This window comes from Salminus brasiliensis, chromosome 12 (genome assembly GCF_030463535.1).
Source record: "Salminus brasiliensis chromosome 12, fSalBra1.hap2, whole genome shotgun sequence".
In the NCBI taxonomy this organism is placed as follows: domain Eukaryota; kingdom Metazoa; phylum Chordata; class Actinopteri; order Characiformes; family Bryconidae; genus Salminus; species Salminus brasiliensis.
In genome coordinates, this window is record NC_132889.1 from 29130028 (window position 1) to 29154488 (window position 24461).

Consider the following 24461-nt stretch of genomic DNA (forward strand, 5'->3'; position numbering starts at 1 on the left):
CTCTTTTTGAATCTCTCTCCGGTCCCGATACAGCTGCTGACCAACACCACACTAGGAGTGAGCAGTGAAGCAGTCAGCCCACCCCTTAGAGAGCATGGTCAATTGTGCACTCCCTGGCTCTGGCTGCTGATGGCAAGCATACATCGCTATATTTATCAGAATAGACGTGATCGCAGACAAAAGGCATCATTACTGACTAATCTGATGGTGTGCTATGTCACACTATCAACGTTTTCCCGAAATGTGATAAAATTGATGATCGCCTTGCCTACAGTATCACAAATATTTTATAGTAATTTGAATTATAATCCTTGTATTATAATACATATCCTATTACCAAGTTCACATGCACAGGCTGGTCCTGCAGATTCAGGGACCGTTAGATTTAAAACATTGCACTGACCACGTAGATGACCAAACCAATGAACCTTCTGATCAACATAAAGAAACTTGAGGCCACAAAAATAAAAGCATGCATATTGTGTATGCACCGTTGTATGTCCACAAAAAGTTTGTGGACACCTCTTCTAATTGGAGATGTAGTTCAACTAATTTAAAGTGACCCATTGATTGTGATCAAATATCAATGCATCATATTGCCCACCTGTGGTTGGAAGCCTAGCTGCTACTATTGGTCAGTAAACAGTAATATCAAATATTAGAATATTTAGCTGCTCGCAGACTGCTCACATCAGTCAGGCCCTGGAGAGGGTGTGTGTCTGTATTTGTAAGACTCTGTAATAGTGGAAGAATGTGTGTGATTTGCAAAGTAGTTCTCGTGCTCCTAGTCCCTGGAGTGTATGCAGCGAGAGAGGAGCAGTTATACCTCTGAACACTGTTGGGTAGACTCCTCTTTTCCTTTCTCCTGCTCTCGCTGACATTTCACAGGTCTCTGTGTGCCTTTCATTCCTCATGCTCTCATCCTTCATTCCTTCCTCTCTGTTCTTCTCCACACTTATTTCCATCATTACATCATTATTGTCTTTACCTCCATTCACTTGTCAAGGGAATTCCATGCCTTCCTTTTAAAAGCCAAATGGTAATAAGGCACTGGGGCTAAAGGGGGAAGGGGTTGGGATGGGGGATTTCCTGGGATATTGTGAATCTTTTAAAGTAAGAACTCCAAGAAACAGGCCTCCTCTAACACTCCTAAAAATCAAGCAATATGTAAATTAAAGAAAATCCACTGTCGCGCATGATGATGATATTTTCAATTAGGGAAGCACCGATCCAATACTAGGATCGGATATCTGCCCCGATACTAACTAAAATTAGCTGGATCGGGTATCGGATAATTATTTAAAGCCTCTGTAGCTTTGCTGTTTCTGCTACTTTTTAGCAGTAGACAGAAACAAGACCTGAACTGCTTAGTTGGAGACTTTATTTGTCGCTTATAATTGAGGACAACCAAGAGTGAGGGGGGGAGAGGTAATGATGTCACTGGCAGAGCTGGTCTTCCATATAAGGAGAATCGAGAAGGAAGGAGCTGCTAGCACCTTTTTGGTCTCACAGACTTCGAATTTCAAAATAAACGCCCTGAGCCTGGACAAAACAGTCCAGCACACTTATTTATTATTTATGATAAATAAATACAAATGGGTTTATTTATATCTGTGTTCATTTGTTATGTTTTCTTTGACAGAGTTATGTAAGTAATGTTAGTCAGTCCGGATGCCTATTAATTCAACAGTGGTATCGGCCTGTACACAAAATGTATGTTTCAGTATCAAAAACAGTAAAAGTCGTATCGTAGTACAGTCCCATCAAACAACTGTAGTTTCAATACCAAACTAAAATACCCATGCATATAACTCTATAACTATGCACTTGCTAATTCAGTTATTTGTGTAATTGTGTTTTTCAGCTTTGATTACTTTCGTTTTTATTTTCCTTATTTTCCGTGTTTGTTTTCCCGCATGTTGAACCATTAATTAAAATCTATTTCCTATCATGTCAGCATTTCGTAAACCTAAGTCTCAGACACAGACAGAGGCAACAGAGCTGTAGCGCTTTTCCTTAGGGCTTGAGTCAGAGCCTTCACTCTTAAAAGTTTATTTACTCTTCTAATGTTCTGATTTGTAACTTAAATTATAGAACAGCTCAACAGGATGTGTCCTCAAGTCTCACACAGCTTCATCCAACTGGGAACGTTCTGACTTTGAGACACTAATTCAGAAGACACAGCGAAGCTACTGCCTTGAAAAATGTACATGAGAGCTACCGTACAGTAGACATGCAGTTTTCATACCTGCACTTTTCCATCCGGTTAAATTGGACCCCGGTCTGTTTTCACCTTTGGATGCGGTTTGTTTGGGCCGATGAAAACACAGTAATCGCCCTAATTCTGTACCAAAACAATGGTACAGAGACCCTTGAGAGGAGGTGGTCTCTGCTCAATCCTAAACGAACTCTGGAGCAGTTACACAATCATTTCATAATGTCCATGTATTGTACGATAATTACTTGCATGCTACAATACATGGACTCAACCTCGATCGTTTTTTCTGACCTTAATATTATCCATTGTGTTTACTTACATGTTTGTTTACATATGAATGAAGGTCACCAGTGTTTTAGATGTTCTGTTCTCTAGTCCACTCTCGGTCGGAGGCAGGGCTTGAGTCTACGAGCAGCAGCGGGCCATCTATCTATGCATTAATGCAACAGCACCTCTATAAACTTTGGGACGGCAGTACGAATTGCCAAAAAGAAAATCTCCCAAACAATTATTAATTAAACCTCCTTTGCTCTTGAAACCTGTGTAATTGCATTATTATGGCATTATATTATCATATTAGCGAAATAAAAGGGCTTTAAAATGACTGATAGTGTTAATCACAGTTATTTTCTGTGGCAATATTTCATCCCCAAAAAAATAGCTATCATGTCAGCCCTACTCCTGATTTGGACCAGAGCGGAAAAAGTGTCTTTACCTAGATACCTTTATATAGACAGCCTCACAAGCACCTGACACATCCTCTTTTTATTAGAGCTATTTAGATCAGAGCTAACTAGCTTTCTGACACAGCACAAAAAGGCAGAAACTGGGAGGTACCATATCCCTGCATCTTTTGGAGCACCCTGCATCTTTGGCTAAAGATGCAAAATTCTGCATCGAGCACAAACTTCCATACGTCTGCTCTTTCCATTTTGTGGAGGGGGAAACTAGGTTAGAAAGCTTGGTAGGACATTAGCCTAAGAGTTAACTTAGCTAGCAACTCTCATTTCACATTTGAAGAGATAAATGCAGTCCAAAGTAACAAGAATGTTTCATTTTGAAGAAAGTAGTTGAGCTCCTGTTAGCTAGTTGGAAGAAGAAAGCTTTAAAGGTCCCAGATTTGTCCTGGATTCCCCCAGCCACAGAGCCACAGAGTCCGCTGTATTGCCCACCTTGCCCACCTGGATTACAGTGTACTAGTAGAACTAATCAGAGCAGGGATTTAGCTTCAGTCACTTTATGGCTGATAAAACTGATTACTGAAAAACATTGTAGATTACAGTTAAGCATATCCACATTATGTTCTGATGACCAGTTTTAGGCCTAGTCCTTAAAAAAGACGGCAGACGTGGACGAAAACACATTTTGTAAAGTAAAAAACTGCAGTAAATGCTGCAGTACAATCAAATAGGCTTGTTTAGAAGTCTTGAAGCTCTGTTTTTCCCTAAATGAACACATGGATGAAGGGATTTCAGTCCTGTTTCTTTTGGACTGCAATGTATGAGGTGGTGATTCAGTCTTTACCCACCTCGTCACTGTCTCTGTACATATTTGCTTTAAACCGGCGCTCTTATCCAGAGCAGATTGCAGCATTAGGCATGTTGAACACTGCGTGCGACTGCCGCAGTCTTCAGGAAACTCAACTCTACAGTAAAGCCACTTTAGTTTGAAGGTAGTATCCAGGGACAGTATCCACCTTATTCTCCATTAAACAATGGGGTGGCCATCTTTGTCTCTTTTGTGTAGGACTTCTGGTGCTAGGACAGATCCGTGGATATAATTATGACCACAGTGATGGTAAACATATAGCGCTCAGTAAGAGGGTGTGGCAGTAACTGGAAGAAGTTGAGAATTTAGCTTCAACAGCAGCATTAGGAACATGATACAAAAAGATCAGTGTTGTGGAGCACCATATAACTTATATCCACCCCTTTCTATTATAGAGGACCTGCGTCTGTGGTTGAAGACACTAAATGGAAACCACCCAGACGTCCACCAACCAACACCAGAACATCCATACTCAGAGAAATGGCTCGGTTCTGAAGAGCTGGTGAAGCGGATGCACCGGGTGCTTGTTGGTGTTTAGGCTAACAACAGCCTTGCAAGCGCCCGATGCGTCCTCTTTTTATTAGAGCTATTTAGAGCAGAGCTAACTAGCTTTCCAACACAGCACAAAAAGATCAAAGGAACCATTTCCTAAAAAGAAAAGCACTTACGTCTAAAGTTGAAAGCACTAAATTTAAAACATTCACCCAGACCCCCATACGACTGCTCTTACCGCATTCTGCGGAGGGGGAAAGTAGGTTGGGAATCTCCAGTAAAGCGGACGCTTCAGGTGTTTGTGAGGCTGTCGGGTAGGATGTTAGCCTAAGAGCTAACCTAGCTAGCTAGGGGTCTCACAAGCACCTGATGCGTCCGCCTCATCGGAGCCTCATGAACAAGCCTTTTTTTAGGGTGAGGGTGTTCTGGTGTTGCTTTCCCCTCCATAAAACAGTAAGAGCAGACGTTTGGGTGGACATTTTAAATTTAGCACCTTTAACCCCAGGCACAGGACCTCTTTTTGGATGGTGGGGGATATATGTTATGTGGTGCCCCCACAACACTCTGATCTTTTAGTTTTGTGTATGAAACACTACTGATTAAATTCTCCTCTTCGTCCAGTTACTGTGACCCTCTGCCTGAGCTCATTATACTACTATCAGTGTGGTTGTAATCTATATGAATGGATTCGCTGTAGCTCCAGATGTTCTAACGCAAAGTACACTATTAAAAGTATTTTTTAAGGAACTTTTGGAGGTTCTTTAATTTGAAACTGTGGAGGAACCTCTTAAGGTGTTCCTCAAAGCACCTTAAGAGGTTCCTCCACAGTTTCAAACTGAAGAGCCTCTAAAGGTTAACAATGTAAACAAAGATGGCCACCCCCATTGTTTAATGGAAATAAGGTGAATAACTGTAGTTGTGTAGCTTCACAATGCACACCAGTCCCTAATAAACACCAACTTCATAAACACCCAATAAAGCAGATGTGGAGCTCTTCAGCTAGCTTTAATTACATTTAAGCTCATCAGCCTGTAGTGCTTTTTTACTCTGTGAACTTTCACTAATGACAGCGAGCCACTGAGCTATTGTGTGTGTGTGTGTGTGTGTGTGTGTGTGTGTGTGTGTGTGTGTGTGTGTGTGTGTGCAAGTTATTAGAGAAGAAGGGGGAGAAAAGAAGAGCGTGCTCCTGCCCAAAACTCTCTTCAAAGCGATGGGAAGCGGAGGTGTGAGTCTTAGTCACGGATTCATCTTTCTGAAGCATCCCGGGTAGGAGCGAGAGGGGGGGAGAACAGGCTGAGATGAGAGGCTGAACAAGCTCGTATTTCATTTTCCAAATTTTCTCATTTTCTGAACCTTAATGGGTGAGACGCGCTCACCGGCCGCGTCGGCCGCCCCCTCGCTTTTTCTCCTTCTCCTCCTCCTCCTCCTCCTTCTCTGCCTGCTTTTGCTCCGCCGTCCTCCATTCCCTCGCTCTCGCGGGCCCTCCCCGGGGAGGCGCAGGGACCTGCTGAAGCTCCTTGCTGCTGAAAATGAAGCCCCTGACAGCGCTGTTGTGAAACAGGAGGGTGGTGGGTTTGCAAGAGATGGAGGGGGGAAAAATGGCAGCAGAAATCGGTTCTGGATCATTTAGAATCCAATTTAATCCTGGCCTCCTCCTGAAGGGGTGGAGGTGGGTGGAATAAGAGAGAGAGTGAGCGAGAGAGTAAGGGGTGAGAGAGGGAGAGAAATAAAAACAAAGTAAAGTGCTTTAATTAAGAGGGCTGTGTGTCAGCAGAGGCACACCGCATTACGGCTGCTGTTATAGCTGTCGGTTATGTGTGTGTGTGTGTGTGTGTGTGTGTGTGTGTGTGTGTGTGTGTGTGTGTGTGTGTGTGAACGTTTAGGGTAAGTGTGGGGGGATTTTAGAATGGGTGAAAGACGGACAAAGGGACTTAAAAGAGGCTCATTTGTGAGTGTGTGTGTTTCTCCATTGCAGCACATTATGAATGGATAGGTAGTCTGTGGTGGGCAGTATGAGGATATGTCATCATTATCTAAGCAGATTATGTATCATCAGTGCTTTAAGTACACTGACCGGTGGCATTTTCATTACAAGGAGCATAATTACTCCTGTTTAATTGGATTTAGTACAGTGCAGTATGTAAAACATTGGGTAACATGCAAGCAAACTTGTCGCCCCTGGGGCGAAATTCATTGTATTGAATGATGCAAATGCCTGTTATGTGAATCCTGTAGGCCTGTAAGTTTCAGAGAGAGATTTATTTATGTATTTATTTAGGGTGGAGGAGGGTTTCAGGATTGGCTGCTATTAGCACCTTGTGCCCCAGACAACTCTTGACAACTTATTCATTTATTTAGTTTTGTGGACCAATCAGAACTAAGATGAACATTGGAGGCTGGAGGCTCTTAAACGGTGCCACTGTTGAAGTATTAGCCCAGTCACCAGGTTCAGTCCTTGTGATGCCCATAGAGCACAATTGACCTTTCTCTCTGAGTGGCTAAAGGTGGCGAAGGGGTTTCAAGCTCTGATTCTCAGTCTGGCTGAGTCTGTGCTGGTTGGTTCCAGTCTAATCTTGTCAAGTCTCCGTCAGGTGTTGCACACCTGAGCTGTTGAACAGCTGTTCTTGGTGGTTCGGTGACTCTTATCAATAACTTATGAATAGTTCTGACCAGAGGAGGATGGTTCGGGTCCCCCTTGGTTCCTCTCAAGGTTTCCAGCTCTGAGGAGTTCTTCCTTGCCACTGTCGCCCTTGGCTTGCTCACTGGGGGTCTTAGGTTTTCTTGTCTTCTTACATTGTTGATTTCTTGTCTTTTTACTGATTACTGATCCTGTAAAGCTGCTTTGTGACAACACCAGTTGTAAAAAGTGCTATACAAATAAATTTGATTTGATTTTGATTAAGGAAATTTGGGTGGGTTTGGGTGTCCAGTCATTTTACCAGTGACTTTTTAATATGTGTAAAAATGCTAAATAATAAAGCATTGATTCTTGGGCCCTCCTGTATCAACGCTATATTTTCACCCAGAATATTGTGATACTGTTCTGTATCGATTCTTTTTCCTCCTTCCTCCTATTCCTTCTATTAGATTAGAATGGTGTTGGAGTCAGTGGAGAGTGACTCATAGAGTTGAATGGTGGTAAAATGCAGAGCGAGAGAATGAAGTAAGTGAATTGTATCATTACAGGCATGCACCCGTTCATGCATTTCTCCACTGGCCATTTTGCAGCCCTGCTGCACGCTCTATATTAGCTAATAAAACACTGGGCTGGTGATAAATGTGTAGATGCGCTAGAGCTCATCCCCTTGGGTTGATGAAGGAATTGGAGAGTTAACTGTAGGATGGATTGATATGGCTGAAGGCCTGGGTGTATTTAGAGCTCTATAGCTTCATAGTCTGTTTCTCTATCGATCCTGTCAGGTGGTTATTCAAATGAATTTGTGCGCTGTCCATTACGGCCTAGGCGCATGCTTTATTGCCTATTTGACTTTATAAAGCTGTAAAGCAAGTGAATTGCTGCTTTAGCATGAATATTTATATGCACACTGAGGGTTATTCATGCTTTGCTTTGCAGGGTTCTCTCATATCATCAGTGCTACTTTTTTCTTTCTCCTTAAGTCAAGATTGTGCAAGTGTGTGTTTAATGACTAATTCCCTTCATCGTATAAGGAGGGCTGGCATATATTTAAGATGAGTTTTTGGGGCTTCTTTTATTTGAGTTGCCTTCGCATCCACCTTGGTGAAAAGCAGAGAGGTGGAGGTGGGGTTATTTGCTGATCATATGGATGAAGCTCTGGCATTATTATTAATCACATGTTTATGGGTGCGATATCTGTGTATGCTAAGCTGCCATTGTTAGAGTCTTAAGCAAGGCACTTGACTATCTCTGATTAAAGGGGTGTGATAGCATGGCTGACCCGGACACTGTCCTCCTTGTTTAAATAATTTAATTTGTTGTAATTTACATAATTAATTACATAGTGTGCAGCAGGAGCATCGCTGGGGTCTTGGTTGGTGGATGATGCCAAGCCCTTTTACTTAGAAATCAGGTCTCCCTACATTTTTCTAATGCCAGTGAAAGTATTCCAAAATATAATTACCCAAAGGCACAGAGTTCTTGCATTCTTGCGATTTTATTTATTTATTTATTTATTTATTTTTGGCCATATCACCGCTATGGCCATATCATCAACTTCGATGGTAGCGCTCACTATTTACACACAGTCGTCTACACCAATACTGGAATGAAACCAAACCCCTGTTCCTGTTTTAACATCAACATGTAAACAGAACATTGGGCTGTGTTCAGAAATTAGGTCCAGTGATGTCACTATGATCAGAGGATCGCTGGTTCAAATCCCGGTCATGCTGCTAGCCATCCGAGGCAGCCGAGGCCCCAAGAGAGCACAGTTGGCTTTGCTCTCTCTGTGGTCTAGGGTATCTCTAGGGCTCTCCCCACATTGCTTTGCAGCAGTGCTGACAGTCACTGGCTTCTGCAAGCTGGGTATGCAGTGCTACCCTCCAGCCGCATTGGTTGCCCGGTAATGTTGCATGGGCAGCAGTTCGAAAAGGCTTGACTGTGCACATGTGCGATGGGGCGTTGGGGAGATGGAAGTATGTATTGGTTGGGTAATTGGTGGTCCAAATTGGGAAGAAAATAGGTGAAAATCGAATAAAATTTCTTTCTTTCTTTTTTATTTATTGAAGAGGACAGGCCAGAGCAAATTCCAGGCAAAAATGTCCATGTCTATAAATGCAGTAATATGCATCTTATAAAGTGTGATTCATGAGGAGCCAAGCGTATCCACATAACGCATTATCATCTACCAATTCTGCCTTAAAATAACAGCATTACAAGCATTTTGCTGCTCCACTGACCTGGAGAGTAGTGTCCTGTAATATTACTCTACTGCATCAGTCAACATCTCCAGATGCTGGTTTTGTATCTCTTACCTTGTATCTGTCAACAGGTGCACATTTATAGCTGTCCATAAGCACAGTTTGTATTGACAGCAGTGGTGTAAAAGTGAACTTCAATTCTGGTGGTGGTCTGTGGTCAGTTTTTGTTGTAACTGCTCAGATATCTGTGTGACTATGTGAATGCCTACCCTACTATAGCTCTTTTCCTCAGATCTCCTCCATATTTATTAAGAAAGTGCAGAATGTACACGTTTCAAGGCCTGTAGAGAATGATGGACCTAGCAGGGCTAAAGGGGGAAGCCTGCCCTGTGCCCCTCCTTCACTCGTCTGTCCCCGCTTGCTCTCTGGAGCAGCTGTGGCAGGGCGGAGGTGCGTGTGTTTGTCTGGAGCAGTGCCGCTGGCTTCGTCATGTTTGGGCTCGGGTTCAGTTTGAGGGCTGGAAAGCCGCTCTGTGTTCTGGCAGCCTCGTTCACGCTGGCAGCGTGCCACACTGCTGTTAACCTCACACAATGCCCACTGACTCCACACACCAGAAGCAAGGCTGCTGGCACAGGAAACATTACGCTTATAGTGCCAGTCATTTATATAGCTGCATGACATGGACTTGAAATGTGATGTGCAGTAATGGTTGGATATTGTGGTTATGAGGGATTCAGTAAATGCTCAGCACTGCAATTCAAGAATTTGAGATTTCTTGTGTTAATGGTTTGTGTTATTACGTGGATTTTAATATTTGATTTTAATATTGAAACTAGACACCAAACAGACAAGCCTTTCTAGATGATAAATGTACTATAGGTACATTCTTGATGCTCTCCAGCCTCTCTCTGTCAAAAATTCAATTCAATATTGAAGTAATTGCATAAAATATTTTTAGAGACATGGACAGATGATAAGATCTAAAATGGACTAAAATGACCGTATTTGCATTTGGAACCCTGTGAAAATAAATGGCATATCTCCACCATCTTGTCCAAATGTTTGTGGACAGCTTTTCTAATGAATGCATTCAGCTGTGTTAAGTTGCACCCATTGCTGCCACAGATGTGCAAATGCACCCGCACAGCTTGTGTAGTCCCTGTAGAGAAGTATTGCCAATAGAATAGGACTCTCTGGAGCAGATAAACACAAACCTATTGGCATCATGCCTAATGCCAGGCGTAGGCTGGGGGGGGGGGGGGGTGAAGCATTGAGCTGTGGAGCAGTGGAACTGTGTTCTCTGGAATGATGGTGGTGCTTCATCCAATATTTCTGGGATGGCCTGTGAAGAATTGGGGGTGAGGTGGGGTGGTGATCATCCATCATCCTGACCTCACTAAAGCTCTTGTCACTGAATGCAATTAATTTTTCACAACAATTCTCCAAAATCTAGTAGGAAGCCTAGTAGATCCACTTTTTACTACCCTTGTTTTTGCCCAAATAGTGTACCTTATAGTATTAGTGTGTATTTGGGACGCACCCCCGGAATGCAAAGAGGCATGCAAAATGTGTCCTTAAGGGTTAATGATAGAAAAGCTCTTTGGCTGGGTCCGTCCCTTGCTTTGTAGCTGTCTGTCTGCAGTCATAATGTGTGAATGAGTTCACTCTGGTGCTGTGTAGGGTAATGTAATTTGAGTGGTGCTATTATTTCCAGCCTTCAGATTATCACAGTGGTTTGCAATGTGTTTACCACAGCAACTCATATTACAGAGACAATACAAATGATGCATCTTGCACCTTTGTAGCTTTGTAAATAGATTGAGCAAGACAAATGCTCTTGGAGGTGTAATGCATGTGAAAAGCGAAGGCATCTTAAAGTGGATGCTGAAGGAATTTTCTGGTGTTGAGACCAATTCTGGTATTTCTAACCACTGGTGAGAGAGTGAGTACTGTAACAACCCTGGAAACGTAAAGGTTTTCAGTGTTTGTGAAGGTTTTGTTTGGGAGTGTGGGGCGTGTGCATCTGAGTCAGGTCTTGAGTCTCTGGGGACAAGTCTGAATCAGGTCTTGAGTTTCGGGGTAAAAGTCTGAGTTAAGTATCAGGTTTTTGGGGTGTGAATCTGAGTTAGGTCTTGAGCCTCTAGGGACAAGTCTGAGTTGTGTATCAGGTTTTTGGGGTGTGAATCTGAGTCAGGTCTTGAGCCTCTAGGGACAAGTCTGAGTTGTGTATCAGGTTTTTGGGGTGTGAATCTGAGTCAGGTCTTGAGCCTCTAGGGACAAGTCTGAGTTGTGTATCAGGTTTTTGGGGTGTGAATCTGAGTCAGGTCTTGAGCCTCTAGGGACAAGTCTGAGTTGTGTATCAGGTTTTTGGGGTGTGAATCTGAGTCAGGTCTTGAGCCTCTAGGGACAAGTCTGAGTTGTGTATCAGGTTTTTGGGGTGTGAATCTGAGTCAGGTCTTGAGCCTCTAGGGACAAGTCTGAGTTGAATATCACAATATTTGGGTCATGTGCATCTGGGTATAAGTCTGAGTTGTGTATCAGGTTTTTGGGGTGTGCATCTGAGTCAGGTCTTAAATCTCTGGGTAAAAGTCAGAGTTGCGAACAAGTCTGAGTCTCTGTGTTCTAGTCCGAGTTCAGTATCCAGTCTCTGGTTGTAAATTCTCGTCTCAAGTTCGGGTCCAGTCTCTGGGGTGTGAACCCATTGAAATCTCAAGTCTTTAATTGACCATTTGACTTTTGTCTTATTAGTAGCTATGGGATTTGCGTTGTACAAAAGTAATTACAAAAAATCTCGACACAATCTTCAAATAATAAGGAGCCTTTCACTGTAAAAAGCCTCAGTTTCTCAGTGTGTGAGAGACAGAACTGCAGCGCTGTGCTAAAGGAGAGAAAGGGCTGAACCAGTTGTTCAGTCTGTGGCTTGTGTGGTAGGTCTGCTAGCTAGTGTAATAGATCATCCTGCTGCTGTAAGTTAGTAAGTTTTAGTTCATTAGCTAACTACACCACAGCCAAGCTGATTGGCCTTCCCCTTTGCAACACTGTATTCACTCTGTGTGTGTGTGTGTGTGTGTGTGTGTGTGTGTGTGTGTGTGTGTGTGTGTGTGTGTGTGTGTGCAGTGCTTTTATTGAGTCCTTCAGTCTGAAGGCTTCTCTGTAATGAAGGCCTTGTTATCTAAAGCCATATTGAACCTGGTGCCACTGTGAAGCACACTGAAATCACTCTCTGTGGTGATTAGTGCTGCGATACTGAAGCAGCAGATAGAGCAGAGTGTGCCTTTAATAAAACCATGAATGAATGAAGTCCTTAATTTACACAGGTGGTGTGGGGTTGTGGTATTGATGATGGGGATTTGGGACGTCGGTTGCAGCTGCAGTGTGGGGTTGCACTGGGTGTTTTATGGGCTCGGAGGATAGGCCGGATGGGGTCGGGTGTTGTGCTGTATTGTATTGAGTGCCTGAGCAGTGGGGAGATTTACTGGTGCTTGATGGAGTAGGAGGTATTGATGAATGTTTACTGTATTAGATTGTATTGATGCCTCCTGAGAGGATGTCGATAACCACACGCGTTTGTGCTGACACTTCACTACAGCGGCCGCTCCTCAATTAAGACTAGAGTGTGTTTCTTATGTTTTACAAGTAGAGATTGTAACGATCTCTCTCTCTCTCTCTCTCTCTCTCTGTTTCTCTCTTTCTCTGTCCACTGGCTGCTCATTGGAATTGTCTGTTGTAGAGATTCTAATGAAAAGGGATTGGTGTCATTGGCTAATACACTCCCTCTCTGTCACACACACACACTCTCGCCTTGCTGTCGCCAATAATTTTGACCAAGTTTGAGCTAATGCTGCCTGCCTTTTTGACCGTGTGTATGTGTTTGACCTTCCCTTTCACTCTATTCCAGTTCTAGCACATTGGCAACTGAGACCCCCAAAGCCCATAGCAAGGACCTGAATATGGATGTTGTAATGTCCACACACACAGACACACACACCCTGTGCCCTCGTCCCTTTATTCTGATCCTTATCACACTTTCCTTGTTTGCCTCTCAGTCTAAAGTTTCCCCTTGTCTGGTCAGCAGGTCGCTGACCTCTCACTCGCACTCTCACTCTCTCGCTTGCTCTGTCTGTCTCTAGTCCTTCTCCTCTGCAGCGAGGCTGATGCTCTGTCAGCAGCCACTGACGTTTGACCTGATTGGCTGGATGCCACCAGGCCTTTGCCCTCTCTTAACTTTGATTGGTCAACTGCCAGGACAGGCCCCAACCAGGGCATGGCCCCGAGTTGACCCTCAATACTCTCCAAAGACCAATCAGACAAGGTCTCTCTCGCTCTCTCTCTCTCTCTCTCTCTCGCTCTCTCTCTCTCTCTCTCTCGCTCTCTCTCTCTCCCCCTCTCTCTCTCTCTCTCTCTCTCTCTCTCTCTCTCTCTCTCTCACGCTTCCCTCTCGCTTTTCTCTCTCTCTTCTCCCTCTCTCTCTCAGCTCCCACATTTTTTCTGCTTTTTTCCTCTTTTCTTTTTTTATTTCGGTTTTTTTTCTCTTTTTCTTTTCTTTTTTTTCTTCATTTTTTTTTTCGCTTTTTTGTCCTTTTTTCTTTTCTTGCTTCGTTTTACTTTTTGTTTTTTAATTTTTAGTTTTTCTATCTTTTCCATTCTTTTGACTGTTTCTCTCTTTGTGTTGTCTCTCTCTCTCTCTCTCTCTCTCTCTCTCTCTCTCTCTCTCTCTCTCTCTCTCTCTCTCTCTCTCTCTCTCTAATGCTCCCCTGTAGAGCGGATCAGTGTCACTATCAAACTCTCACCATGGAGCATTTCACACTGCGTTATTACACACACACAAACACAGCCTGAGCTTAGGAAATGGTAGAAGAATGTACGTGAAAGGAAGAAAGAGGTGAAGTGGAACATTTTAGAAAGAGACCGTAGGGAGAGATTTTTTCACCCTGGATGGAGCTGAGAATTAGACAAACCCTCAGTGCAGCTGATGGACAGAAGAGTCTGCTCATCTCCTCCTCTGGCTTACACCCTCTTCACTTATTGCAGAGGAAAGAACAAGTCAGGGTTGAGTTAATTTCATTCTCTGTGTGTGAGAATAACAGCCTCCTGTGTTGTGATAGACGTACAGTCACTCCCTACAAAGAAGTTCAAATTCAGACCCCAGGCAGTAACCGGGCGAGACGTCAGCTCTTGTAATAAAAGGGGTTAATTTAGTTCGGATGCATGACTGACTTCTGTCTGATCTTCTCTCCTGCTTTAAATTGCAAATACGCTCCTCTCATCTGAGGACTCCGCCGTCTGAAAAGAAAAACGTCTGTGAAATTAAAACCGTAGTTTGGCAAAAACAGATTACACAGGTTAGAGTACATGTAGTCCAGCACCCAAGACTGGTTCTGTAAACAATGAAAATACACTCACACACAAATATACAGTTGTTTTGACTGATCCAGTCTGATCCTTGTGAAGATGGGGGAGTAAATAATAAATCAATAAATCAATAAATCAATAAATAAATCACATTTGCAAATTTGACCTCTGTTTCTAACCCATCCATGCAGGGAACACAAACCCACGTAAACTAGTAAACATACAGCCCTAGCTGTATTACCTGGGGGGGGAGCAGTTTGGGGCGAGGGGGTTAGGTGCCTTGATCAAGGGTCTTTCTGTCCTGTCTTGTCCTGTCGGTTCAGGGGTTTTTTGGTCGCCTCATTTGCTCTGCTTGAACACAGTGGTAAAAACTAAGGATCAGAGCTGGGTGGGGCTTAAAATAGCTGATAACTGATCCATTAAAATGTGCCTGGACCGGCTCCGTAAAATTAATCATTATTTTTTTATAAACTGGTTAGAGATCTGTTCTAGGCTTTGTACATCTCCTAATGCTGTGATTGTGTGATTGCATCTCTCAGCTTGCCTTGTAGTGGAGGCTAAACTGTAGGGGGAGCCCAGGAGCAAAAAATGCCAGTTCTCGCATAATCTTAATGCTAATTTAACAAAGTGCAAATAGCGAGCGAGTACGTATAATCGAATGAACTCTCCGACCCTGACTGTTTATAATGACCCTGTTTACCTCAGAAATCTTTCACAGTATGGCTCCCATTTCAATGAGGGCTTTTCTCTCCTCAAAATAACCAGTAGTTTACTGGCTGTGTAATGTTATTCTTACTGACAGCCCTGATCTTGATCTGTGTGGTGTTACTTTGCTGCAATATCTGCTCCCCTACAAGCCCCCCCCCCCCACCCCACCACCACCGCCCTCAGTCCAGTAGCCCCCTCTGCACAGGCTGGCTTTTAGCATGGCTGCAGGTTAGTGCTCCATCTTGCTCTCCTGCAGGACCGCTGGGGCAAGGGCCAGGTCCGGCGAGACCACCCGGCCCGCGCTTACTCTTCTGCGCACACACTTACTGGTCACTTCAGCGCCTGCCGTGCTTTGCAAGTGACCATCGAGGGCTGACCCTGATTGGCTGGTTGCCACCATGACTTCTATGTGGTCTACACTTTGATTGGCCAGTGACCAGGCAAGTCCCCAGTGAGAGCACAGATACAGCTAAAAGCCCTGCACTGTCCCATGAGGCACTCTGGAGAAGACCACTCACTCACTTTCTCTCTCTGTCTCTCTTATTGTCCCCTTCCACCCGTCTCTTATGCATTCTGTCCCACTCTGTGTCTCACACATTTGTGCTCACCAGCTCTTAGCCCTCCATATCCAGTGAGTAGGAGGGGGAACGAAATTAGTCAGCGCTTGTTGGAGATTTGCTCGACTTCACTTGTTTTTTTCTGTCCGTCAAGATAAATTTATTCCTTCTGTTGTGAAATGGGGGGTTTCAGCCGTGGGGTCGCTTCAGTTGGTCTGGCTTTAAATCAGAGGAAGTGCATGGAGTGGAAGAGCGAGGATGAGGATTTGGGGAAATTGGCAGTACCACTGAGGAAGGGTGCAGAGACAGGACTGAGAATGTGTGCTCCTGCTTATAATGTGAAAGAGAAAGAGCTCAGGCTGAAATGATGGGCAGATAGAGTCGAGTGCAGACGTTTGCGTAAGCGTAAGTACACATCCTCTACAGAGACACACTTACATTTACTTTTTATTTACTTCATTTCACAGCTGTGGCCTGGCGTCGCTGCCGTGCCGAAACCTTATCTTATTTATGCCGGTGTCACCAAACAAGACACAGTCTTTTAAAAACACTATTTACCTTTAGTAAAATCTGTACGTCTGAATGGTGAGTACTCAGCCGAAGTACTGCTCTGGAGTACTGCACTCCTGAAAACCCAAAAACCAAGCTTCCATCACTGCAATAGGCATCCAGACTCAATAATGAGCAGAAAAACAAACCAGCAAGTGAACATTCAGGGCAAGCATAAGGATCTGACTGATCGATTTTAACAAGGGCCAATTATGTGGACCCGGACTAGGCTTAGTCTCTGCCTGGTCCTGAGACTTTTCCTCACTTTTCCCTCTGAGCTGTTGTCAGAAGCCCCTTTCAGACATGCATGGTAACCCAGGACTTTAATGTCCGAATCAGTTGTACCGGACAGTATAAAGTCTGGGTAGTGTCTAGGTGAGCCCATGTGTGAATAGATCAGGTAATTATCGAGAGATAATTATCCTAATTCTCAGGGGGCCGTGTTGATGACGTCAACATGGATGAATCGTTAGCCTCGTTCTACATCTTCATATGTGCTTAACAAAATATAGCCATTTCCGCAGTGCTATGCAGGGGCGCTGCCCCTTTCCTAAACCACACTGAACATTTCACTGAAGTGAGATTGCTTCTGACACGGAAAATCTCCAGCTCCAGAGTATGACCTGATTCTCTGGATGTGCAAACACAGCTAAAGTAGCTTATGCTTGCCCACACAATATTAGGCCAGTGGTTTTAATGGCTGATATAGAATGTGGACAAAGGTATTGGGACACCTGGTGACTTAATGTTTCTTCTTAAATCAAGGATATTAAAAAGAGCTTATCCTGCTTTTGTTGGAGTAACTGCCTCTACTGTCCAGGAAAAGCTTTCTTCTAGACTTGAGAGCATTGCTGTGAGGAGTCAGTTGCATTCAGTGACGAGAGTGTTAGGGAGGTCTGGATGTTGGATGCGCCACAGCTCAATCCCGGGGGGCCTTATATACCCCTCTAGCCCGTGTCTGACATTAGGCATTAGGTGCCAATAGTTTCATGTTGATCTGCTCCAGAGAGTCCTATTCTATTGGCATTACTTCTCTACAGGGACTAGACAAGTGTGTGTGTGTGTGTGTGTGTGTGTGTGTGTGTGCGCACATTTTCACATCTGTGTCAGCAATGGGTGTAACCTAAATTAGCTGAATGTGTTCATTGCAAAGTAAGCAGGGCTGTTAACTTGTAAATTGTCCATAATCATGTGGCCATAATCAGGACCAATAAGATTATTATTATTATTATTATTACATATGAATTTATATTAAATGAACAGCAGTATTTTTGGTTGGGTTAGAGATGTGTGACAGGTGGCACAGTAGCTGTGAAACACACTAGCTGAGAAATTATATATTTTGAGTGAACCATCCAAGGGTGATGGATCCTTGTGGACAAGAGATTGAAGTGTGTGTGTGTGTGTGTTCATTCTCCAGAATGTAGCTTACGCCAGAGTAATGGCTTTTTTTTCTTTGTCTCTCTCTCTCTCTTCACCATAGCTCTATGGATCTTATTTATTTATTAAAGTTTTGTTTGTGGTAGAATTTTGGGTTTGCTCTGCTCTGCACATTAAATGACTATGTAAATTTGAGGATTATGACTTTCATCTCTCTCTACCTCTGTTACAGCCCTGTTAAGAGTATAAGAACAGACCTTTTAACTAAACATCTAGAAGCTGAAACATTAAGGTGTGGGTATGATACTACACTCCTGAAAACCTGAAGCCCAGAAGAAAAGGGTGGTGGAGAATTTCACTGTTCTGCACTCTTAAAAAAGAAAGATGCTGTGGATCGTTCTTTGAGTGAACCAAAAGTGGTTCTTCTTCAGAAACGCTCGAAGAACCAGTGAAAGCACCTTTATTCTTAAGGTTGTAGGTACCAAGGCCAAAGTAATTCCCAATTGGCCAATATTACAGTTTAACAAAGTGATCAGTTAAGTTGAGTCTAATCTCGTCTTGAGATGATTGGTTTTGAGCGTGACCATGCTTAGCTTTCAGACTGTTCAGATATCCTCATTCAGTCACTTCAAGGTGACGGACCGCCATTATTCATGCACTGTGTGTTTTGTGGTTGTTTGCAGAGAGTCAGCGAGCCTACCGCTTCGTTCAGGGCAAAGACTGGGGCTTCAAGAAGTTTATAAGGCGAGACTTCCTGCTGGACGAGGCCAACGGGCTACTGCCTGACGACAAACTGACACTCTTCTGCGAGGTAAGGCCCCGTCTGGTTGGCTAATTCGTGACCACTGATGCACGATGGCACCTCTTAATTGAGACTGAAGCATTTAGAGGACCTGGGCAACTTTTTTCCACTGCAGGGCTGAAGAGTTCTGAGCATGGAGGGTAATCATTCTGGTGGCTTTTCCACACAGACACGGTTTACCAAGATTGAACTAGCAGTAGGACAACAAATAGGATCAGCTTCGATAGGATAAGCTTTTAGTTATATTAATTGTTAGCTTGTTTTATTGGATGATTATTTAATATTTAGTGTTGATTGATATATAGTTAAATAATAAGATATATATATATAAATAGAGAATGCATTTTTTCAGTATTTCAAGCCTTGGGATTTGAACCACACTTGTTGCACACTCTCAAAAAGTGCCAAATTTATTATATCTTCATAATCCAAAATGCACTTTCTTCAAATACTAATCAAGTAAACAAAAAAAAGTTCAGACATCTTTATAACTTCTCCTGTCTTGGACAAGAATTAAATGAAAGATTTAAATAGAGGTGACTCTTTTTCCAAGAAGAGTTGAAAGTGTAGATGTGTGCATGTTGTTTACATCATTGAGAAAAGCAAGAAAATCCATGGAGTTCCACTTTTCTTTGAGATATCACCCCGGTATCTTAAGGTGAAGAACTCCAGTGAAAGACATTAAATTGCTGGTCTTCTTCCAGCCATGTTTGTACTCTGTTGGTGCGAGAAGGGCACTGTCTGTTTAGATTTCTACATGGAAAGAGGCATCATTGCCACAGAGCCCGCAGTTATTTGTAGAAAACACTACTGGAGCAAAGATCGATCTGGCAAGCCTGCAGATGCCCACAAAAAGTCTACAGTCTTCTTGATATTTCTTTCTTTATTTATTTTTGAAATTGAAAAGGAGAAATTATGGATTTTATGGCATACATAGGACTACTAATAATGATGTGGGTTTCACTTTGTGGCCTTCATTCGACATTCTGTTCATGATGTTCATGAGGAATGACCAATAGAAATGCATTTTTCACCACACTTAATAAATATGCTCAGATTCAGTCCGATCAAATTGGGGCAGCTGGTGAAAAGCTATTCTGCAGTCTTTGCCACAGCGTCTCAATCTGGTTAAGGTCTGGGCTTTTACTGGGACATTATTAAACAGATACTCAGTTTTGGACTCCAGTATAGCTCTATCAGTCTGCTTAGAGTCATTGTCCTGCTGTATGGTGAACAGACTTACAGACTAGAACAAATTGCCCTGCGTTTGTCCCTGTTTGTCTTGTCCTCAAACCTGTCCAGTTTCCCAGCCCCAGCTGCTGAAAGGCATGCTCATAACATGCACTACCACCTATACTACCACCATCATGCTTCACAGTACAGGATGGTCTTTTCAGGGTGATGAGCAGTTTCAAACATGGTATTTTGCACAAAGACCAAAAGTTGAATGCTGCTCTTATCAGAACGTCCCTTTCTAACATTACTTTTATATGATTTCAACATAGCAAATGGTCATCAAGATTACTCTTCGTCTGTACTATATGGTAATACAGTTAACAACAACCATCAACCCACCCTAATGTTGATACGCCAAGTATCCTCACCTTCATCCCCCTCCTACCACTCCTTAAACTCCTCTTCTTCGTCCTCACCTTCATCCCCCTCCTACCACTCCTTAAACTTCTCTTCTTCGTCCTCACCTTCATCCCCCTCCTACCACTCCTTAAACTCCTCTTCTTCGTCCTCACCTTCATCCCCCTCCTACCACTCCTTAAACTCCTCTTCTTCGTCCTCACCTTCATCCCCCTCATACCCCTTTTTAAACTTCTCTTCGTCATCATCCTTTCCCCTCCCACAGTTCCCAATGTATTTATAAGACCCACCTGAAATATCCCTAATCAGACTAGACTGACCGTGATGGCCCCTTGGTACTCATACATCCATGTGTGCATCCATAAACTCGTCAACACTGAAGATCCAGGCTCCTGACTAATCTAAGAGTCTGATTACATGCATCTACTTTGACCAAATTCTGTTTACACCTGTTTACACAAATGCGTCTCCTGTGTGAGCAGAAGAGATCTGATTCTACTGTCCTGTTTAAAAAAACACACCAACACGTTCATCATTTCCCTTTTACTTGCTGTAAACAACGCTTTCTCATCAAACCTGTCTACGATGGGGCTTCTACAGCACTATGAAGCGACACATGGTTCCTGCATTCCCCTAATGCGACAGACTATTTAAACCGCGAGGGAACAAATTCTGTTGGAGTTCTGCTCTCACCTACAGGTAAATAAGCTCGAGAGTGAGCATGCGCACAAACATGCGATAGCCGGAGAGCGAGAGCGCAAGAGGAGAGAAGCCAGGACCCACTGTACATTTTACTCATATTAACGTTTTTTCTGACAGACGTATTACCAATCATGGAAAACTGTGGACGAGATCCGTCTCTGACCACCTTCAAATGTGGGTTGAGTATCCTATCTCAATACGATCACAATGCATCTTGGGAGTGTTCACAACTGGCTTTCCATGCGGACAAGCGAAATCCGAGCGTGATCCGATTAGGAAAAACGCATATTAATGCCAGGTGTAAACAGGCTCTAGAGCTTTCCCAGTAAGTTTCGCTTATGCAGCCACACCTCAGTAACGTTCTGAGCTCTCAGAAGAAAGGGGGGGGGGGGGGGGCGAAACTTTCTAAAGGTTCTTTAGGTTCGCGAGTCTCTGAGCATTTCTCCATCCTTAAGAAGACCTGTTGATTCAGTAGATGTCAATGGGCACCTGCTTCAGAACCTTCCTATCGACTTATATTTCAGTTGCTTTTTTAAGGCTGGACAGAAACGCTGGAGTACTCCTGACTGAAAGCCTTTGGAGTGTGCTTAGCCGAAGGACAGGCGCCTTTTTCATATACAGCACCAAGACTTGCAGTGCAAAACGTAAGTGAATGGAAGCGAAAAAAGGAGTAAATAACATGTCTGAAATACAAGATACTGTGTGTGGCCAAATGTTTGTGGACACCCCTTCTATAATGAATGCATTCAGCTACTTTATGTTGCACTCATTGCTGACACAGTTGTGCAAATGCACACAGACATACAGTTTGACTAGTCCATGTAGAAAGGTACTGCTGATAGTACAGGATTCTCTAGAGCAGAACACATGAGAACCTATTGGCACCATACGTAATACCAGGTGTGGGCTACTTAGGGTTATAAGGCCCCCAGCTTTGGGCTGTAGAGCAGTGGAGCTGTGTTCTCTGGATTGATTGTACTCTATACTTTTGGGATGAGGTGGCCCCCATGGTTATCATCTAGCATCCTTTCTGACGCGCTTGTCAGTGAATGCAATCAAATCCTCACAGCAGTTCTCCTCCCAAATCTAGTACAAAACCTTCCCTGGACAGAGTAGAGTTACTCCAACAAAAGTAGGATAACCCTTTTTTTTTTGTGTAATAGCTTCAACGTTGGAAGGAACAGTGAATGAGCAGGTGTCCCAATACTTTTGCCTATATAGAGTATGTAGGTTTTTAATGCACAGTAGATCAATATACAGAATGCATGATGGTAGATGGATACGCCTCTGATATTCTCTGTGAAAGCAGGCCAGGTTGGGATTTCAGACTTTCTGCCCTTCTTTCCTCTCCTCCTTTTTTTGTGGAGTAGGTTAAAGCATGCGGAGAGCGCTATGCTAATGCGCTAGCTGTAATGCTATGCAGTGATTAATGTTTAACGCACGCGCCGCGGAGTTGGCTGTTTCAAGCTAGCCTAATGAAGCCTGCAGGCACACAGCAGAAGGCTCGCTCTCTCTCTCCTTCTCTCTCTCTCTCTCTCTCTCTCTCTCTCTCTCTCTCTCTCTCTCTCTCTCTCTCTCTCTCTTTCTGTCTTTCTCTCCTAGCTCTCCCTCTCGCTCGCTTGCTCTCTTTTTGGATGAGAAGAAGAAGAAGAAGGGAAGAAGAATGAGGGCTCGTTTTAAGTGTTTCCAATCTGGGTCCCATTACGTCACAGGGACCCAAACATGTCCTCAGCACCTCCTTTTTTTCCTCTCTCTCTCTCTCTCTCTCTCTCTCTCTCTCTCTCTCTCTGTGCGTGTGCGTGTGCGTGTGTGTGTGTGTGTGTGTGCGCGCGCGCGCGAGCCTAGTGTTAGTTTGTTAGTGTGCTGGCTCTGCTCCCTTCCAGATGGATTGCTGCTGCTTGAGAGAGAGAGTAAAAAGAGAGGAGTAAAAAAAGAGCCCATTTTTCCTCCTTTTCTGAGACTCTGTTTGTGTAGTGATTCCTGTTGGGTGTTTCCCCACAGTTTGAGGTGATGTTAATGTGAAAGCTGTCAGTCTGCAGAGCTTCAGTCTGGATGTTCTCCTAAGGGTTCCTTTTCATTACTAACGTGTGGAAGTGTGTCACCTCGTCTCTGACGTTTTTTTTTGGCGGTTTGAAATAGGAGCTTTCTGTCTTTCTGATCCCTCTTCCTTTTTCTCTCTCTCATTCACTGATGCTCTCGCACACCCATTCGGCAGCTTCTCTCTCTTTCTCATTGTCTCTCACTCGCGCCCCTCTTTTTTAAGCTGTCTTTCTGTTTCTCTCTCACTGATGCCTCTCATGTGTTCCCTTAGCTCCCGTCTCCTCTCTTCACCATCTGTTGCTTATTCGCTCTTATTCTACCTCTCTCTCTCTCTCTCTCTCTCTCTCTCGCTCTCTCGCTCTCTCTCTCGCTGTGCTCTCAGTGCAGTGTGTATAAGCGTGATTGAATCGCTTTATCACTCTAATGAAAGATACTGAGTCTCCATTCACACGTAAACCTGTACAAACATGCTACAGTATAACCGCCGCTCTCGCGCTCTCTTCTTCCTTTCTCTTTCCTTCCTCTTTCTCCTCTTCTTCCTTTCTCCTTCTCTTTCTCACTCACTCTCTCTTTGCACTGGTTCTCGCCCACTCTCTCTGTCCCTCTACACTCTCGTCTTTCTCACGCTCACCCTCTATTCTCTCTCCTTGCTTTCGCTCGCTCTCACTCTCTCTCTCACTTTTATTCTCTTTTTTTTTCTTTCCATTTCTCTCTTGCAGTCTTTCTTTGCCATGTCAGTGTCTGTCCTTTCTCTCTCTCTCTCTCTCTCTCTCGCTCTCACTCTCTCCCTTTCTTTGCCCTCTTCCTCTGCTTGCTTGCTCTCCCTCTTCTAGCTTTCTGTCCATTCCTCTCTCATTGCTCCGTCTCTGTTCGCATCACCTTTACTCTCTCTCTCCCTGTCTCTCTCCTTGCTCTCTTTTTTCTTGCTCCCTCTCCCAATCTCTCTCAGCCTGTTCTGTTTTCTCACTCTTAATCTCTCTCTCTCTCTCTCTCTCTCTCTCTCTCTCTCTCTCTCTCTCATTCTTAACCTTCTTCTGTCTCTCCTCACCCTCGCCCCTTTCTCACTCTCTCACCTCTCTATACTCTCTCCTTCTCGCTCATTCCTCTCGTCTCTTTTTCTTATCCTTAGTGGTCTCTTCTGTATGTCTGAAAGATTTTTTTCCCCCATACTTGTGTGTGTGTGTGTGTGTGTGTGTGTGTGTGTGTGTGTGTGTGTGTGTGTGTGTGTGTGTGTGTGTGTGTGTGTGTGTGTCTCAGAGCCTCCTGAAGGTATTTAATGAGGAGAAAGTTCCCATTAAAGGTGCTGTGCTGGATGTCATTACACACCGAGTGAGAGAGATGGAGGGATGAAAATGAGTGAGAGGAAGAGAGTTCCTGGACTCCCTCTTGTCTCTTCTTTTATCAGCTGTGCTTTTCCCCATGATGTATGTGTGCGTGCGTGTGTGTGCGTGCGTGTGTGTGTGTGTGTGTGGGGGGGGGGGGTCCAGGTTTTGGGTGAATGTAGTTTTAGTTGTTTGACTTGTGCCTCTCTCCACCTCTCTCCTTCATGGTCATGCCTCTCTGTCTCTCTTTGTCTCCATCCCTCCATCTACAGTGTGTCCTCCCTTTCTCTCGCTTTTCTCTTTCTCTGCTGCTGTTTCTCCATCCAGCTTCTGCAGATACACGACTGTGAGCACCCCCC

General features: G+C 43.8%; 1 protein-coding gene across 5 annotated transcripts in view; it reads left to right on the top strand.

Annotated features, from left to right (window-relative positions):
- The window catches only part of spop (speckle type BTB/POZ protein), a 112345-nt gene that overhangs the window by 56588 nt on the left and 31296 nt on the right, over positions 1-24461 (top strand). For all 5 annotated transcript variants that reach the window (XM_072694405.1, XM_072694402.1, XM_072694403.1 and 2 more), the window contains one exon: positions 18327-18454. In XM_072694405.1, coding sequence (XP_072550506.1) covers positions 18327-18454 — 128 coding nt within the window. The remainder of the gene's footprint in view (positions 1-18326; positions 18455-24461) is intronic.